The 19979-nt window shown below is 40.5% G+C and overlaps 1 protein-coding gene across 1 annotated transcript; it reads right to left on the bottom strand.

The window, feature by feature from the left end:
• Positions 1-2230: 2230 nt before the first annotated feature.
• On the bottom strand, positions 2231-19979 carry LOC124253410. Its single transcript, XM_046687169.1, has 12 exons — positions 19899-19979; positions 15989-16794; positions 14335-14467; positions 13627-13777; positions 13087-13276; positions 12599-12707; positions 11867-11967; positions 10515-10674; positions 8896-9098; positions 7659-7777; positions 6499-6562; positions 2231-4742 (listed from the first exon to the last, which is right to left on the bottom strand). The coding sequence occupies exons 2-12, from the start codon at positions 16754-16756 to the stop codon at positions 4647-4649; spliced, it is 2094 nt and encodes a 697-aa protein (XP_046543125.1). The 5' UTR covers positions 16757-16794; positions 19899-19979; the 3' UTR covers positions 2231-4646.

Genomic DNA, 19979 nt, shown 5'->3' with positions numbered 1-19979 from the left:
TTTTAACCTTATCCAGGTAAGTTACACTTCTCAAGTACTGGGACGGTGGGGTAGTCTAGTGGTTAAAGCGTTGGCTCGTCACGCCGAAGACCCGGGTTCGAATCCCAACATGGGTACAATGAGTGAAGCCCATTTCTGGTGTCCCCTGCCGTGATATTGCTGGAATATTGCTAAAAGCGACGTAAAACCAAACTCAGTCAGTCAGTCTCAAGTACTGCTGGTGCATTTTGTTCACTGGATACAGGATGCTTACTAAATATGCAGATATTATATAACGTGAACAACATGCATAATTACAGGGAATTCATGCCACTCTCACATACATCCTGACTGGTTAACATGGCCACCACCACCGTGGTATAACAGATCAGCTGTAGCAATATGGAAGAATTGGGACTTCTTTGAATGGTATACCTAAGGCTGGATGTATGTGATAGATGAAAATAGCACTTCCAACCAAACCTTATGGAAAGTCTCAAATGCAACAAACAGCACTTATTACACTTGTTGTGCCCAAGCAGTAACTTAAAGACAGATACAGCCCGACTTTCTAGATTATAGACTGCTTGATTATAATTTGTTTGAGTGGCATTCTAGAAGTTGGTGGTATGGAGATGACAAGACTTTATGGATGATCAACTTCTTTATTTTGACAATGGCGACATAGAATCATATGCTTGAAAACGGTATAAGAATCTATACCAAAATGTCCCCTTTGTCAAAATAAAGAAGTTGATCATCCATAAAGTCTTGTCATCTCTGCTTGATTATAGGCATATCACTAAACTGGGGAAGTCTCCAATGCAACCAATGACACATTTTGATGCTCATCGCGTTGTGTCATTTCACCAGTGCTGCTCTATCAGCATATAATTATGGCATTCATGTTCTATTCATAGACCTTATATTTCCCAACTATGACCCATGTAGCAGGTCAGATTGAATCTGTGGCAGTCTATTTTTCCAGCAAAGCAACATGTCCACAGATACCCATCATGCATGTTTCTCAAGGCTAATGGGCCATTGATATGTGTTGTGCAGAGATATGTGTGCTTTGATAGGCAGCTTGCAGAAACCTTGGTCATGCCTAGTGCACCAATCAGATGTGTTCAGCTCTCTTCACCATGGAGGGGCTGTGGGGTAGCCTTATGGTTGAAGCATTTGCTTGTCACCTTGAAGACCCGGGTTATATTCCCTACATGGGTACAGTGTGTGAAGCCCATTTCTGGTGTCCCCCACCAAGATATTGCTGGAATATTGCTAAAAGCTGTGTAAAAGCAAACTCACTCGCTCACTGTTCAGCGTTGACTGTTATATTGGTTGTGTGACTGTTATATTGGCTGTGTGACTGTTATATTGGCTGTGTGACTGTTATATTGGCTGTGTGACTGTTATATCAATAAGCAAATATATTGGTTGTGTTTATCAACATCATTTTTAGATAATAGCCAAATAAGCAAATAATGTATTTATCAACATCATTTTTAGTAATAGGGAAATAAAGACAATTCAACATAATGTTTGAATTCACTCACTCACTCTTCATGACAGGATCATCTTCTAGTCCCTCTCCTCACATGACCTCCACTGCCCACTTCCAACTATGGCAATGGAAGGTGAGGTGAGGTGAGGTGAAATGGGTTTAACGTCATGCTTGAGAATATTTCGCTCATATGACGGCATGCATGCGTGTGTATGTGTATGTGTGTGTGCAGCTGCTTGTACTAGCCCAGACTTAAGCTGGTTTTATAGTGCTAGCCCACTGAGATACCATGCGGCAGTGAAGCATGAATACCCCACTCAGACACATTATACTGACTCCGAGCCGACCAGTCCTTGTTGCACCCATTAATGCCGAGTGCCAGGCAGAGACCAACAAGTACCATATTTTAACGTCTTTTGGTATGACGCGGTCGGGGATCGAACCCGCGACCTTCCGCTCTCCGGGCGGACGCTCTAACCACTACACCCGGAGGCGGCAATGGAAGGAGCATCATGTACTACAAAGTTAACGCCACATAGCTGTAGCCCTTTCAGATGGAGATGAGTTTGTTAGCAAGTTTTGTCCATTTTCATCATCAGAGAACACCTCATAACAGTGAAATATGCTACCTCTTGCTGTATCGAGTTCAGCTGCAGCCTGCCACCTTGGACAGTAGTCCATATATCACACATCTTTCTAGGTTAAGCTCAGAAATTTTCACCCACCCACCCTTCAGAAAACAACACAAATCTTGCATAAGTTTATTCCAATTATAATTGAAACATGCAAACATAAAGAGTATCACAGTCTTAACAGCCATTTTGTCTTTCAAACAACAGGGTTTGACTTTCAATCTTGGAGCTGCCCGCTATGTACAAAGTCAGAAAACAATCTGAGAAATGACATCAGCAATATGGCTGCCTATGCATCTGCTGCCAGTCTTGCTCTAATTTCACCTGATTTGTGATCTGTGGTATATATACAACTGTAGTTGTAGCTGTAATATGCAGACAATACCGATGAACATCCTGAACAGCATGGATAACATCTTCCCAACAACACATTACAATGTTCTGGGATGGACCATCTGTGCTCATGTTCACATGTTTTTCTACATAAACCAAATATATCAAAGCTGGCTTCAGGTCCAATAGAACGAGTTTTCAATCTAATTGTTGGCCACATCATGAACTCTGATCACAAAGAACAGGTGATTATTCAGGCACTCCATGTGACACGGATGATCTTTTAACTGGTGTTGGCTTTGAAATCAGAGCTCATTACTCAGTGCACATTACACAGGGCACTACTTGTCCACAATCAAAGACACGATGATGTCCATGGCTGCACCTTGTCTCTGGCTGACATCACATGCTGTTAGATATTTAGAACACACAGCTGTATTGATTCAGTTAACAACACAAACATACACATTCCATGGCAAAATCAGCCACAACCCCTCAAAAACTCATCCATATGCCCTAGGGGCACAACTCCACTGAGTACCAGTCATGTACCTGTCAAGACAATACATATTTATGACACATAGCGGCTGTGGGTCACACCTTCACATTAACAATCGGGCATCAACTTGAACATTCATTGCATGTATATATTTAACAACTGTATAGCCCAGGGGACAGGAACAAAAATCCAATGCATACTGACATATTGATCGAGACTTCATACCTTGAGTGCAATTTAGTGTTTTGCAAAAAATATTTCAAATATATTAATATATTCCAACATTAAATAAACCTATTAAAATGCCTACCCTGCTACCAGCTCTGTCTACTCTATATGTAGATATGATAATGTAATTTATTGCTCTCATGAGTCAGGTGGTTATTCTAGGCAGGTAGGTGTTCATCATAATCTGGGTTTGAAGCTATGCAGCTGAAACCCTACCGTACTGGCAACATTTGGCTATAAACATTACTCACTCATCTTTTCAAGTAACAATCGACCCCGCACGAACGAAGGTTAAAAAATACTATTGTGCCAATCTTGTTCCTATTTTTATTATCATTCTTTGAAATTCTTTAATCTATATCAGTTCACACATTATCTGTACAGAAGACTGGTATAAAAAATGTAATAATGAACATATTTTGGATATATTTCTGAAAAAACCCACCTCAACTCCACACAATGTAATGAATTTGGAAATGTAAGAGTTCTTATATAACTTACATAAATTCATTTCATAACTTATTATGCTTGGTCATTGTTGATGTGTGCCATATTGAGAATTTTCCTGCACTCATGTATGAAGTTCACATTTGCTTCGACTTCAAATTTCACGATGAAAAGTTGTATCTTGACTTCGGATTATAATTGAAACGTATGTTGTTATTTTCATCAGAAAAAGTTGTATCTCGACTTCAGTGTATCGTTTAAACCCAAGCTGGTTCTTTTACATTGACATAACTATGTCTAGACTTTGGAATATCATTTATACCTGAGTAGGTATTGTTACATTGAATTAATTGTATCTTGGCTTTGAAGGATGAGTTAAATGCAAGAAGGTATTTTTAGATCAATATGATGTATCTTGACTGTCCAGTTTCCATAATGCACTAGAGGGTATTTTTACGGTGCAAATCTTGTATCATGTCTTTCACCTGTTGTTCAAATCCGGGTTAGAATATTGATCTTCAGTAACCCATGCTTGTCGTAAAAGGCAACTAACGGGATTGGGTGGTCAGGCTCGTTGACTTGGTTGACCATGTCATCGGTTCCCAGTTGCGTAGATCGATGCTCATGCCATTGATCACTGGATTATGTGGTCCAGACTCGATTATTTACAGACCACCGCTATATAGCTGGAATAGTAGTATATGGAGTGCAGCGTAGAACTGAACTCACTCACTCACTGACAGTGAAATGTTTAAATGACATAATTTCCATGATTCAAAGTTGCCACTTTTGGATGGGTAGCAAGGATTAAAAAACACACCTGATGGTTTTCATCCTTGAAATATTTACAATATGTAAAAATGGTGACTATAACACCAGTTGTTTCAGAGTCCATATGATCACTGTGTAGCATTTTGCTGACTACACAATCAGAGATTGTCAAGTCCGTTGTTGAAGTGCATCATATCGTCCAGAGATTAAAGATGGAGCTCGATCGTTATGTGGTATGTTGCTGACTACACAATCAGAGATTGTCAAGTCCATTGCTGAAGTGCATCATATCGTCCAGAGATTCAAGATGGAGCTTTCTTTCAATGTAACTGAAGTAATATTCTGGAGCCTGTAGAATATATGACAGCAATACTCAACCCAGACATTAATCACATAATTAATCATAAACATCTAACTTACAATATCAATGGAATAAAATGTACACTGAATGTTTTAGTGCTATCAGAGAGTACATATTATTTGCTTCTTTTGACATGAACAACAATATCTCGTGGCAGTGCTCACAAGCACAAAATTACTAATCTTGTTATAAGAAAGTTTCAAATATACATATGGAAATCAATTAAGCAACATCTAATCAACAGACCTATAATTCTGTGAATTAAGAAAACAGCATTTTTTCTGAATGATTTCGGAATATTTTGCATCTTCCTGTATAGCATGATTTTTTTGTGGAGATATTCAATGCTCGTGCAACGGCATGCAATGCACATGAATGTCATACCCCCAACAGTGTTGAAATAAACTTGTCAGACTCTCTCCTTTCAATCCCATGGAACATCTGTGGGACATTTTGGCTGTCATGTTTGACTCACCTGTCTAGACTCTCAATGAATTGACTGCTACTTTGTATGAGGTGAGGTGAGGTGAGGTGAGGTGAAATTGGGTCATGCTTGAGAATATTTCGCTCATATGACGATGTGCATGCGTGTGTATGTGTATGTGTGCTGCTTGTACTAGCCCAGACTTAAGCTGGTTTTATAGTGCTAGCCCACTGAGATACCATGCCACAGTTAAGCATTAATACCCCACTCAGACATTATACTGACTCGAGCCGACCAGTCCTTGTTGTACCCATTAATGCCGAGCGCCAGGCAGGGACCAACAAGTACCTAATTTTAACGTCTTTTGGTATGACGCGGTCATGGATCAAACTCGCGACCTTCCGCTCTCCAGGCGGACGCTCCAACCACTACACTGCTGAGGTGGTCACTACTTCGTGTGAGGAATGGAACAAGATTCCCCCTCGGAATCAAATCTGGAGACTAATCCAAGAATGAGGAGGCATCTTGAATCAGTTGTTTGTGTGCAGGGAGGTAACACAATAGGGCTCTATTAAGTGCTTTGTTACTTGCACTGGTGCAACCCAATATTACGAAGTGCAACCTAGTTATTAGTCTAATTTGCACCAGGTGAGTAGGGAAACTTCTGAATAAAACATCTAAATAATTGCATATACATATTGCAATGAAAGCAGTGCAACTGGAATTTGTCTGGTGTAACTAGGTTTTTATCTTAGGTTGCACCTGGTGCAAGTAGGTTAACATCTCTTAAATCGAGCCCGGCACAAGATGCTGAAGGAAAGTCAGTATTTGGACTTGCAAGACATTATTCTTTAATTGGAAAGATGTGTGCATGGTACTGACAGTACAGTCTGTGCAAGAAAAGTGAAATTTGTAATCTTTTTACATGAAATCAATTTCCAAGTCTGTAAAATATTCAAACCAGATAATGTCATGGTAATCTTAGCTATGTTTCTCCTCAACCCTTTGTTTTCACTACAAAATTCATATCTTATGGAAATCTTGGACACATTTTAGGCACCAGTTCATAAATGTTGCTCAGTCTGAGTAAATACAGGTTTTGCTTAATTGATTTCCATATATATAGACGTCAAACAGAAACACTTTTTCAAACAGAGAGAAGCAATAGAATGGAGACACACCTGAGGGTAGCTCATTCTTCATCCAGAGAATCAGCTACAATACCCCAATGTTTGTTTTTACGATGTACATAATCACCAAAGAATTTTCTAGAAGGTATATCTCACTGATTAAACATGAAAAAATCTCACATCTACTTACCCTGTGTGACAGTTTACGCAGAAAGGCAACTTGCTCTCCTGTCAACTTCTTCAGATTCTCATTCCTGAAACACATCACAAATTTAGACTCACATTGTCACATGATATTCAGTGGTCACATGATATTCAGACCAAGACTCACATGGCCACATGACACGCAGGCCTAGAGTCACATGGTCGCTTAATATTCAGAACTAGACTCACATGGTCACATGACATGCAGACCTAAACTCACATGGTCACATGACATGCAGACCTAGACTCACATGGTCACATGATATGCAGACCTAGACTCACATGGTCACATGACATGCAGACCTAGACTCACATGGTCACATCACATGCAGACCTAGACTCACATGGTCACATCACATGCAGACCTAGACTCACATGGTCACATGACATGCAGACCTAGATTCACATGGTCACATGACATACAGACCTAGGCTCACATGGTCACATGACATACAGTCCTAAGCTCACATGGTCACATGACATACAGACCTAGAATACAGTCTAGCACCGTTGTCTCGATATTCATGGGACCAAGAAAAAATATCGAGTTATCCGAACTTCAAGACATCCAACCAGGGATATCATTACATATCATTTGGAAACAACTCAACAATCACATGCTAGTCACGTCATTACATAAAACCATCATTGGATTCTCAGTATATTTTGATTCAAAACTATAATCTGTTATCAGTAGTGTTTAGTCGTAACAGTGAGTACTTCCTAATTAATTCTTTCTTAATTAATCCTAATTATATAACAAACAAGTGACACCTTCAACTCAATTAGCCCTAATTAGTTTCCACTACCGCGTCCCTTTGATTCATGCCGCACCGTGTGGAAACGTGTGGAAACAACCTCAGTTCAGAGGGATACTTGCCCATGAAAGGTACATGAATATCGAGTTTCTATTAAAATAGTGAGTTAAAAGGGTAATTTTGCTTGTTGGAACCATGAAATTATTAGAGATATCTAAAATATCGAGACATCCATATCGAAGTTAAAAGAGCTTGAATATTGATAAACTATGAAGGAATTTGCCAGGACCGAGATGTTATATCGAGACAACCGAGAGTTCAACACAACGGTGCTCGACTGTATATACCTAGACTCACATGGTCACACAATATTCAGGTCTAGACTCACATGGTCACTTTGGATTTGTGCAGCCAGTTGAGGACATCTTTACTGGACCAGTCTGTGACACTGGCACCCTTCCCAGCATCCACTGGGCCTGCTCGGATCACCGGGATCTTAGTCTCATCCTAAAGCACACATGGACAATTATGAAAATTCATAGAAAACCAACACTCAGATTCAAAAACTTAATTAAGCATCAAAATGAGGGCCTTTGTGAGTGAAAACAGTTTTACATCAATATTGCAGATGCATCCTATCTGTGGATCATCCTTGTTTCTGATGGTGGGTGCCAAACCTACCATAGGGAAAGTCACCATGTCTGATCCTTATCTTGGCATTTACAGATAGATTCTGTCACTTATGGAAGTAATCTGACTACTATTTATGTTGAGTCACACAAAACATATCACTATGGCAGCAAACAGATCCAGGGTCTGTGTCACCAGAATGAAAATTATATGGACAATCAAGGATGGTCGTAATCCCAAACTGATCAATCAAATTCTAAACTTTTGACTTGAAAAAGGTACACTGTAGGGCTGTGTATTGGCAAATAAATTGTATTGCAATATATTGTGATTCTGATATCCATATTGTGATTCGTATTGCGATATATTAGGAACTTAAGTCTGTTTGACAGTAAGTGACACTAATTGTGCATGTCGATCCTATTTTCTACATTATAAGTCACTAAACATATATGTTATGGTTCTGATAACAACAATCCTAAAAATCAGGTTGCATAGTCAGGGATTCTTTTTTCTTTTTTATACAATTCCTTGTATTACAGTATGCCGTTCTGTCACTAAGGAAAACATTTGATGTGATTGAAAGTCTGTGTAGATTTTAATTAAAACCATAAAGATAATCACAAAAACTTCATATATGTTTTTTACCCAATGTACCTGTTCTCAGTAAAAACATTGCAATACATCCCATTTGAAACACACGATACACACTTCCTATGGATGACGAGTCCCTTACTTCACAACTTATGTCATACAAAATGGACTCAAACTACAGCTATAACAGCCAACTGGTCCGGGACAACCAAGCAGTTTGACTCCTTCGACTAAGTATTGATATCACTGGCCATGATTTGCACCACTTATGACATCCGAAGACTTCATATGGCTTCACATTTAGTTCACAATGAAATCAACTGTGAACATCAGTCTCAAAGCAAAATATTTCTTCATTGTAATTCTTGACAGTTTTGTAAAAAGATTGCCATTGCACTTACAACTATTCCATGACTTGAAGTCTTTCCCTTGTCTCCTAGTTCTTTGATGAGTTCATTGACCTTTCCTTCAAATTCATATTTGCCACTAAGGTCAAAGAAGAGTTTTGTCCCCTTGATCATCCCCAGCCAGCCATCAGGCTTGTACGCACGCTGCATCAGGAGAGGCACTATGGTCTTCTGGAGGGAGAAAGCATACTCTGCTTCTGCAAGGGACATAAATCAATTAATTATATAACTTACTGCAGACCAGACATTTTGGTTATGATCAGATTTTGGACAAGGACATGGGTAGAGTCATCCAAACTATGACAATGTAGAAAAAGGACATGGGCAGAGTCATCCAAACTATGACAATGTAGAACAAGGACATGGGCAGAGTCATCCAACCTATGACAATGTAGAACAAGAACATTTGTCCAGACCAACACTTAAGTCTCTGAAAATATTTAAGCAGTATTGATGTAAAGAATCTACTTCTGCTTTATAAGTCCTTCAGTTTTCAGTTAAACATAATGCCATCTCCATCCAGTTGTCAACCCACCCGTGAAGGTCCGGGTCAGAATGTACTTTCAGTAACCCATGCTTGTCGTAAGAGGCAACTAACGGGATCGGGTGGTCAGGCTCGCTTACTCAGTTATGGCAACATTAATTGGTATTTTTTAATTCCTATTTGGTTACGGTTTTTTTACATTTGTTGTGGTCTTGGGGTCAAACATCAGCTATTGAGCCGGTCCAGACAAAACTATGGATGGCAACTCGTACCATAATATGGCCAACAGAAATGTCCCTTTTCAAAGGTGAATTATAATGTGTAACACTGAGCACACAATGGCAACATAACATTAAATATCACCACAATCACATCCGCTTCATCATCACATCATATGTGATACAGTGCTATGGATACCCACATTTCTGGATTTCTACTACATTTAAGTGAGTGAGTGAGAGGTTAGTTTAAACGCTGCACTCAGCAATATTCCAGCTATATGACGGCAGTCTGTAAATAATCGAGTCTGGACCAGACAATCCAGTGATCAACGGCATGAGCATCCATCTGTGCAATTGGGAAGTGCTACTACATTTGAACATCAAGGATAATGACAATAACTTTGGTTATGCAGGCATGTCATGCACATGTCTTATCAACTAATATATCAACCAGTTACATGCTTGCTCATTTCAATACATTGTGTGCATCCATACTTCAGGTAAGTAGAAAAGTAGCTATGAATATCAACACTTTCACTTCCACCATCTTGCCATGCAATCACTCCATGACATAGTTCATAAGTTCATCATCTTGCTTTTTAATCACCCCCACGGTAGGCAGTGCTTATCCTCTTTTTTATTTTGAGAACGGTTGACAGACAAACATATTTAGTTAAATGCTGTACAATGTGGTTAAACTGAAGAAGTGAGAAAGATGCAACATATTTTGTACATTTTTGAAACCACAACTTAAATACAACGTAAATACAACTTTATTGTATACATGCCGACTACCGACCAGCAGCATGAAAGTTTAAAGAACATAGAAGTTGAAATCCATGAAGTCATCATGCATGCATCTTTATGTGTACATTGAACTGAAATGGTTGTCTCCATGGCACATTCACCTGATCTGCAGTTCTGGCTCTCCTTGTAGCGCTCTGACATACAGACGAGAAGGACAGCGGCATTCTGCACAGCCTCCGCCATTGCCTGGAGTGTAGAGCCTCCCATGTTGTCTACGTCCATCCACACACTGTAGCCTTGACCTCGGAGTATCTCTTTCACCTGCACAGAATGAGAGTAAATTTGGTTAATGCTGCTTCAAGCGGATCCTGACATGGGTAGGAGATGCAACTCAATACTGGAAGAACAGCACATTACACACTTTAAACATAGCCTGAGCTTTGACAGCAGACTGCAGCAGGGTGGCAGCCATTATAGGCAATGTCCAAAACATCTGCATGCTAGTTGGCTATATGCCAGTGAATTGAGCTGATGACGGGCCAGAGGGAGAGAAGGAGTACAAGGGATAGACTCAGGTCTGCTGATGACGGGCCAGAGGGAGTACAAGGGATAGACTCAGGTCTGCTGATGACAGGCCAGAGGGAGTACAAGGGATAGACTTGGGTCTTCTGATGACAGGCCAGAGGGAGTACAAGGGATAGACTCGAGTCTGATGACGGGCCAGAGGGAGAACAAGGGATAGACTCAGGTCTGCTGATGACAGGCCAGAGGGAGTACAAGGGATAGACTCAGGTCTGCTGATGACGGGCCAGAGGGAGTACAAGGGATAGACTCAGGTCTGCTGATGACAGGCCAGAGGGAGTACAAGGGATAGACTCAGGTCTTCTGATGACGGGCCAGAGGGAGTAAAAGGGATAGACTCAGGTCTGCTGATGACAGGCCAGAGGGAGTACAAGGGATAGACTCGGGTCTTCTGATGACAGGCCAGAGGGAGTACAAGGGATAGACTCAGGTCTGCTGATGACGGGCCAGAGGGAGTACAAGGGATAGACTCAGGTCTGCTGATGACGGGCCAGAGGGAGTACAAAGGATAGACTTGGGTCTTCTGATGACAGGCCAGAGGGAGTACAAGGGATAGACTCAGGTCTGCTGATGACAGGCCAGAGGGAGTACAAGGGATAGACTCAGGTCTGCTGATGACGGGCCAGAGGGAGTACAAGGGATAGACTCAGGTCTGCTGATGACAGGCCAGAGGGAGTACAAGGGATAGACTCGGGTCTTCTAATGATGGGCCAGAGGGAGTACAAGGTATAGACTCAGGTCTGCTGATGACAGGCCAGAGGGAGTACAAGGGATAGACTCGATCTGCTGATGACAGGCCAGAGGAAGTACAAGGGATAGACTTAGGTCTGCTGTTGAGGGGCAGAGGAAGTACAAGGGATAGACTTAGGTCTGCTGTTGAGGGGCAGCAGTAAGTAAACAGACTAGACTTGGTTCTGCTGCTGATGAGTACCTGGAGCAGCTTCTTCTGGTCAGCCCACTGGTAGCTGATCATGATGTGTCCTCCCCCCTGTCCTCCATCCTGTGCTCCAGCCTTTCCATTCACGGCCCTGTCTGGAAAACATCCATCACCATAACACCACCTATTTAACTATCATCATATCCACCTATGACAAGGAGTTGGTGGACGTGACCATCTGTGTTTTATGCCTTAGGGATACAAAACATCTAGACGTGTGATCTATTGGATTTCTGATTGGCTGGTCTAGATTTACATCATGATCTTGTTGTGTTTGTTACATCACATGCCTCACATAATAGAGTGAGTGAGTGAGCGAATAGTGCTTAACGCCGCATCAGCAATGTTGCAGCTATTCGCGCCAAGTCACATAATGGACCTTGCTAGGAATATCATCAAGATATTTAGCCAAATATTACTTTTGTAACTTGTATTCTCATGCTGATGAAGTCATTACAAGTATAGGAAGCAGGATGTAAGGGGTTTACGAGCTAAATATCTCTGTCCATCTCTCAGACTCATGGTATACAGGAGCATACAGCCTGTAATATCTTGTACACCTCACTACAGCCACATTGTTACTCATATATACATAGTAACTTTTTGGGAAATACAGTCTGTAGTAAATAGGTCGCAGATCCAATGTGTATGGGTGTATTACGTAAGCTTGAACCAACTTGAATCTAGTGATCCAATCCTTTGTGAATACCTAACAACATTACTTACCTACGCTGTATAAATGTATTTCCCATAATGCTCCACCAGCAGCTTTTGATAACTTCCTGTTGTCTGACATTTTGAGAGACTTCAGCAGTGTCATCAGCTCATCGTTCTCCTGTGGATGATCACAAGATGCTTAAGTGGTGTGAAGATAGATGATATGACCAACAAGCAAGAGTGAGTGAGTGAGTGAGTGAGTGAGAGAGTGAGTTTAGTTTACGCCGCACTCAGCAGTATTCCAGCTATATGGCGGCAGTCTGTAAGTAATCAAGTCTGGACCAGACCATCCAGTGATCAACAGCATGAGCATCGATCTGCGCAATAATATTGGGAACTGATGACATATCAGAGAGCCTGACCACCCGATCATCCCATTAGCCGCTTTTTATGACAAGCATGGGTTACTGTGAAGATCACAAAGAGAGAGAGAGAGAGAGGGAGGGAGAGAGAGGGAGAGAGAGAGAGCTGCAAGTGAATTATACTGAATAACCCACATGAAAGGATTTCCTGTTGTCATTGTCGAAGGAAAGCTCCCAGATGCATTTGACAGCACCCAACTTCTCATCATCACTTCCATCCTTCATAATCTTCATCATTGTCTCCACCGCACCTTTCTTCGCAATCAACTTCTTATTGTCATCATTCTTGGCCAGTCCTGTCACTCCGTCCACCAGCTCAAGAACACTACAGAACATGGTGGACATGCATCAGCTGTTTACACAAACCATGAAACAGGATGTGTCCACACCCATATTTTGAACATGTGTTTTAAAATATCTTACAAATTTGTTCAACAGATTAGGCATTAGATCCTATTTCTGTGATGTCAACATTTTTGCAGACAATTCTACTGAGCATACCAGCCTTCCATCTCTAGGCTGGTGTAACACCTAATTTGTCTTGGCTTCCAGTTTAAGAACTCTCGAGACATATCAGGGCACACAGCTGGTACATGTACACCAAACGGATATTCACATTAAATGCAAAAGCCATGCTGCCCATTAGCTTAGGGCTAAGCGTCTCTCACACTGTACCTGAAACCATTATACCGATGTTCCTTGGTCTTCCAGGCCTGCTTGATCATGATAAGTATGAAGTCAAAGACACTATCGTCTGCCAGGAGGAGGTCATTCTGGGACTCATCAAGGACATACGACAAGGTCAGTAACGTCAACATCTTTACCGCTGAGGGACAGAGATATGAAGTATAACATCACCATCTTTACATCAAAGGGACAAAGAGTGAGTGAGAGGGATTAGTTTTATGCCGCACTCAGCAATATTCCAGCTATATGGCTGCTGTCCGTAAATAATCCAGTCTGGACCAGACAATCCAGTGATCAACAGCATGAGCATTGATCTGCGAAATTGGGAAACGATGACATGTCATCCAAGTCAGTGAGCCTGACCCCCCGATCCTGTTAGTCGCCTCTGACGACAAGCATTGGTTACTGAAGATCAATATTCTAACCCGGACCTTCACAGGTGAAAGAGGACAAAGATATGCAACATGGAATCAGTAATGTCACCTTTGCCTTTGGTTAACAAAGATAAGTGCTGGATAAGTAATATCACCATCTTTACATCTGAGGGACAAAGATAAGAATTACAGAATCAATAATGTTACCGTCTTTACCATTCGGGAACAAAGTCTTAATAAAGTGACTTCTAAAGTTCATCTAGTAAGAAAAGATAAATTATCCTTCCAAGTAGTTTTTAGGTTATTGTAAACAATATTTTACCTGTTTTCTGACATTTGAGGAAGGGCAGCAAGTGTTGGCCGGTCTTCTGTGCTCGCAGCAATGGCCGATTTGCTAGAATCTTGGATGTATTGTGAAGGATGCCAACACAGGACTCAAAGGAAAGACCCAGGTCCTGCAACAAGGAAGACAGATGAGGACACAAAGGAGAGACCCAGGTCCTGCAACAAGGAAGACAGATGAGGACACAAAGGACAGACCCAGGTCCTGCAACAAGGAAGACAGATGAGTACACAAAGGACAGACCCAGGTCCTGCAACAAGGAAGACAGATGAGGACACAAAGGAGAGACCCAGGTCCTACAACAAGGAAATGACAGATGAGGACACAAAGGAGAGACCCAGGTCCTGCAACAAGGAAATGACAGATGAGGACACAAAGGAGAGACCCAGGTCCTGCAACAAGGAAATGACAGATGAGGATACAAAGGAGAGACCCAGGTCCTACAACAAGGAAATGACAGATGAGGACACAAAGGAGAGACCCAGGTCCTACAACAAGGAAATGACAGATGAGGACACAAACCATACACATGCTTCAAGGCTAGTTTCTATTCCTTTAAGACCTATCCTTTATTTGGTCACCTGACATTAAAACATTGTAACTACACAGTAGCTCACCTTAACATATTGTCAACAATTTCAATCTCAGCGAAGGCAGCATCTTAATAAATGAGGACAAATATGATGCAACAAACTAAATTTCCAGTTTCTTAATATTCAAAATAACTAATTAATTACATTAAAAATGAAAATGGCTGAGTAAATGGCTTATGATGACACCAGACATGAAGACCATGACTTAATTTTCTGTCTGATTAGCAAGAAATTGCAGTTGTGTATGTCTTTGACCTAAGTTTGAGTGCAGATAAGTACTGGTCTCTTAATACTATTGCTCTGAGATACAATGCCACATTTTCTCATGAACACCACACTGAGACATGACACTGACTCTAAGGTGACCACTCTTTTTATATCCACTTAATGCACAGTGCAGAGAAACAACAATAATCATCCTTTAATGTCTTTTGATATGATCAGGCCAGTGATGGTAACCTTTCACTATCCTGGCCAACCTTCTTTTTCACTGGACCCCAGATGCTGTCAGATGTTTACAGAAAGATAATTCTACAAAATAATAACAATATTATTAATATTGATGAATCCTAGGCTACGTGCTAGACTTCAATTCACAGAGGAGATGCTCAAAGCAATATTACCTCCATCAACAAATAACCCAAACTGCTGTTTAGATACCAGAAGATTTAGCATGCATATTAGTGTGGCATCATTCATTGCATATAATTATGAACAGAGGCAAACTTCAAACACAATCACCTTCCCAGGGAGACACCACATGTTTAAATGCACCTGTATATTTTGTATTGTATGTTGGCCGAAGGCTTTTTTACGAAATAAACTTGATTAATTGAAAGCACCTGTCCAAGGAGACACAACATATTTAAAAGCACATATTGCAATCAGTCTGCCTGGGCAATACCAAAGCCCTGGAAACTCCATGAATCATGCTTGCCAAGGTGGTCACTCATCTACTCTCAGACATCAACATGATTTGACTTCAGTGTACTGTGACCACTGTTGACCTGGTATCTACTTACAATTACTTCTTCACCTACCCCTTCCTTCATGTGCTGAAGGTCTTTCACAAGGTCTTCAAACACTCCAGTGCTGCCAAGTTTCTCCGCAAACAGTGAACTTGCATCTGAATAATTCCACATTATACCCCGGAGGTTAACAAGGAACATTATCTCTGGTTTAGTAATCCGTCCCTCCAGGATACTGTCTGTCATGTACTCCAACTTTTCTTTAGTCATTAAGGCTCTGTATGAATCATAAAAGACACTGGCTGCATTAATTTCAGCAAAGAAATCAGCCATGTGTGATCTGTTAATGTCAGTCTCATTCAAAAACATCATCGTGACATCTGTTTCAGCTGAATTCTGCAAATAATTTCTTTCTGTTTCAAGTAGTAGATCACCTTTAAGTACAGACACAAACTGATACTGCTTATGAAAAGTATCCGCTAACTGAGGGTGCTTCTCCTTCATAGACTTCAACACTTTTACACTTGCTTCACTCATTTCTCCTCCTTCGGGTGTTTTCTCTTGAACAACCTTAGGGTCTGCAACCAATGTCCCAAATACGTCTCTTTTGGATTTGGGATCATACAATGGGGCATCCACCTCATCTGCCCCTCCATCTTGAAGGTGTGACTTCTTATCTTTGTCACCTGAACTAGACTGGACTGGCGGTGGTGGAGGTGGAGGTGGTGGTGTAGAGGCTGTAGCCAGTGCTGTACTTGGCTGCCTGTTGGAACTTGACCTGAACATATCTGGATCAACTTCAGCTGCCTCTGGCTTGGCTATGCTGGAGGTGCTGCCCATCTGTAACTTCACTGGCTTGCTGGCATTAGTGTATTAGCCTGAAATTATACACACAATATCAGTCTTTTCTCACAGTAGAGGGGTGTCATCCCACAGACGAGATCCTTACCTTGTCAGCTTGTCTTGGTGGACATGGGGACAATCTGTCTGACCAGAGACCATTATGATAATAGACTATATATATGGTCTCTGGTCCAACCTTGGATCAACAGATCCATGGTACAAATCCCACCAAGGGCCTCAGTAATTTTATGGCCAATACATTGGGATTGAGCACATGTGTATTCAGATCAAATTTGAGCAAATTAATTATCAGTAACCAACTTTGCGGCCCCTTGATGTGCCCCTTGTAGTTGGGCATAGAGTCATCCCACAAAGATTGTGGATAGATTCAGATTCGAATCCCTAAATGGGAGTTGGAAATATCAGACAACATAATAACTTGTAAACAGAATATCAAAGCTGATATCAGTTTCCATGAAACCAGACCTTAGTGCATGCTACAGTGAGCACTGAATCTGACTTTAAAGGCACAACATCGCACATTTTTGACAATATTTTGGCCTATATTATATATAATGAAGCATATGCACTCACTTTAGCTTCCTATTGATGCAATAAAAGGCTTATTATCCCTTATGACAGAACATTTTATCATACCCCTCATCACTCACTCACCAGCCCTTACAATTAACCTGAAATCGATAATTGAAACTTTGAGGCGGACAGCTTCCAAACAGAGAACACTTGCCATATATGGAATGTAAACAATTGCTCCGTACATTGAAAACTGTCGCACGCACTGTGTTGCCAGTGTTTGCCGAACTTGTTTCAATCACAAGTTGTCTTTAGGATATTCGTAAAGAGCGCTCCAAGTGACATAACTCTATGGGGTTCGCTTGAAATAATTTTCGGCCGATAGAGGGCGCGAAAGTCAATTTAATGCAACGTTGCATTAATTCATTCTAACTTTTTAATTTTGTAATCTAAATACGTAATTTGGGGGGGAATAAACGATATGGTAGCTTCCCCGGGGCTGATATTTAGTATTATTGAGAGAAATGCATTATTATGTTTTGGAGAAGTGTGGTGTGACATTGTGCCTTTAAGGAGGTAGAGATGATAATTTCAGGGTTGTGAACTTTGTCAAGACAAGAAATGACAAAATAAAATAAAAATGTCCTTGTTGATATGAATTTTAGGATTGATCAAAACCTCTAACACAGATGTTGGTTTCAAAGAATTGACTCATCATGTGATATGTTCTACATACTGTACTAATTCTATTGCTACTATGTAAAATTCTGGGGACAAAACTCTTTAAACTGCCTCATTACTCACACACCAGCCCAAAAAACTGCTTTTGGTTTTGTGGATATTTTTTAAAACATAGATTGTTACAGATATTATATGTTTGTCATGATTTTAATATTCTTTGACAATTAACTGCACTTTCAAAATGTGAATACAACCATTCAGAAGGTTTTTAGGCAGTTTTTAAAGACACTTTGAGTGGGTTTAAACATTGTTTTCCACTGATCCGATTACTACTACTACTACTACTACTACTACTACTACTACTACTACTACTACTACTACTACTACTACTACTACATTCTGATTTTGAAAATATTCTATTTGTTACATTTATGGATATGAAGCATATCCTCTTAATAATTAATATAAATGAAATATTCAAGGTATACAGCTTTAAAACATTCAACACAAAGACAGCAACAAAACTAATCATTACCACCAGCATTGATATAATAACAATCAGAATAAAAAATAATAATAATCACAGTGAGTGAGTTAATATTTTTGGTCACATCATCAGTATTTCAGCCACATCGTGACTTAAACAAGTAGTTTCTAATACATAAAGTTAAATTATTAAAACCTGTCCACGAAGGACAGTAACAATCACAAGAATAAACATGGGTATATATATAACGTGCTCCAAGCACTACATTATCACCATGATAAACTTAAGAAGGTTTAAATTGGGAAATATTACACCAACTGAAATAGAGGATAGAGTAATGGATAACTGTGAGAACTGACTGTAATTTGGTGTGAAAGCAGTGTCAAAATGTGGGAAAACAAGAACTGTGAAATCAGAAAGACATAGTATTTGTACTTTGGATATACATACTAATTTTCTTATATAATATTCAGACTTTTATTTTAGGCAGGCGTTTCTATATTTCAAGGCAGGGAGTGGTTTAATTTCATCAGTTGTGTGTCATTTTCCTCAAGTTCTATATCTGAAAGTGGGACCTTGTACAGGGTATGGATCAGTGTATGAAATAAGGCCCGTCCGACTGCCCAAGCCGAGCTAGATTTCTGACGGACAGTCTAAATTTACAACTAGCCAGACCAATGGTCTGGTAAAATGTTTAGATGTTCGATACATCTGAGTAATGTCTGGTCTGGTTAAATACATTTTGGGCTGGTAACAGTTTGAAGTTACCAGCCCTGATGTCTTGCTGGGGACTTTTGGCCTATTTCATACACTGGTATGGACTGACTGACTGAGTTTGGTTTTACGCCGGTTTTAGCAATATTCCAGCAATATCACGGCGGTGGACACCAGAAATGGGCTTCACACAATGTACCCATGTGGGGATTCGAACCCGGGTCTTCGGCGTGACGAGCCAACGCTTTAACCACTAGGCTACCCCACAGCCCCACTGGTATGGATCCTCAAAGACATCAAATAAAGGATCTCATAGTTTGATATATGACACAGTGTTTGTTCACGTGAGGTTTTATAGTTTTCTCAGAATAGTGTCGTTGGTAGAGGCATTCTCTTAACGTTCACGTTTATTCAAAGATTTACTGTTTGGGGACTTTTATTCAAGCATTTACGGTAAATTCAAGTTGTTTTTCGTCAGATTCCTTTTCTCTTCATCTTATTGACAATCAAACCATTACATCTTTTAAATAACTGCAAATTGTGCATGATCATGAGTTAGTACTGTTTGTGTTGGAATCTGAAGATACCATTCCGTGAGTTTGGATGTAGATACAGAGGACCATGATCAAAGTTCTTTTGGAAAACACTGCTGAACACGAGTTTCCCACTTTCATAGACATCACTGCTCGTTCCAAATTAAGATTTTGGAATAATAAAAGCTACCTTACACCGTGCGCTAGTCTCACATAATCCGCGTCAATACGCTGGTGATGTCACCTGTAAAAAGTGTCAGACGAGTTCGTG

This window comes from Haliotis rubra, unplaced genomic scaffold, assembly GCF_003918875.1.
Source record: "Haliotis rubra isolate DU_JTF1 unplaced genomic scaffold, ASM391887v1 Scf54, whole genome shotgun sequence".
Lineage (NCBI taxonomy): Eukaryota > Metazoa > Mollusca > Gastropoda > Lepetellida > Haliotidae > Haliotis > Haliotis rubra.
This window is presented reverse-complemented; position numbering and strand designations above follow the sequence as displayed.

Coding starts and splice junctions, on each gene's coding strand:
- LOC124253410 (XM_046687169.1), bottom strand. CDS start 16,756: ATGGGCAGCACCTCCAGCATAGCCAAGCCAGAGGCAGCTGAAGTTGAT. Junction 14,468..15,988: donor TTCAGCACATGAAGGAAGGG/GTAGGTGAAGAA, acceptor TCCTTGTTGCAG/GACCTGGGTCTTTCCTTTGA. Junction 6,563..7,658: donor CACAAATCCAAAGTGACCAT/GTGAGTCTAGAC, acceptor GATGTGTTTCAG/GAATGAGAATCTGAAGAAGT.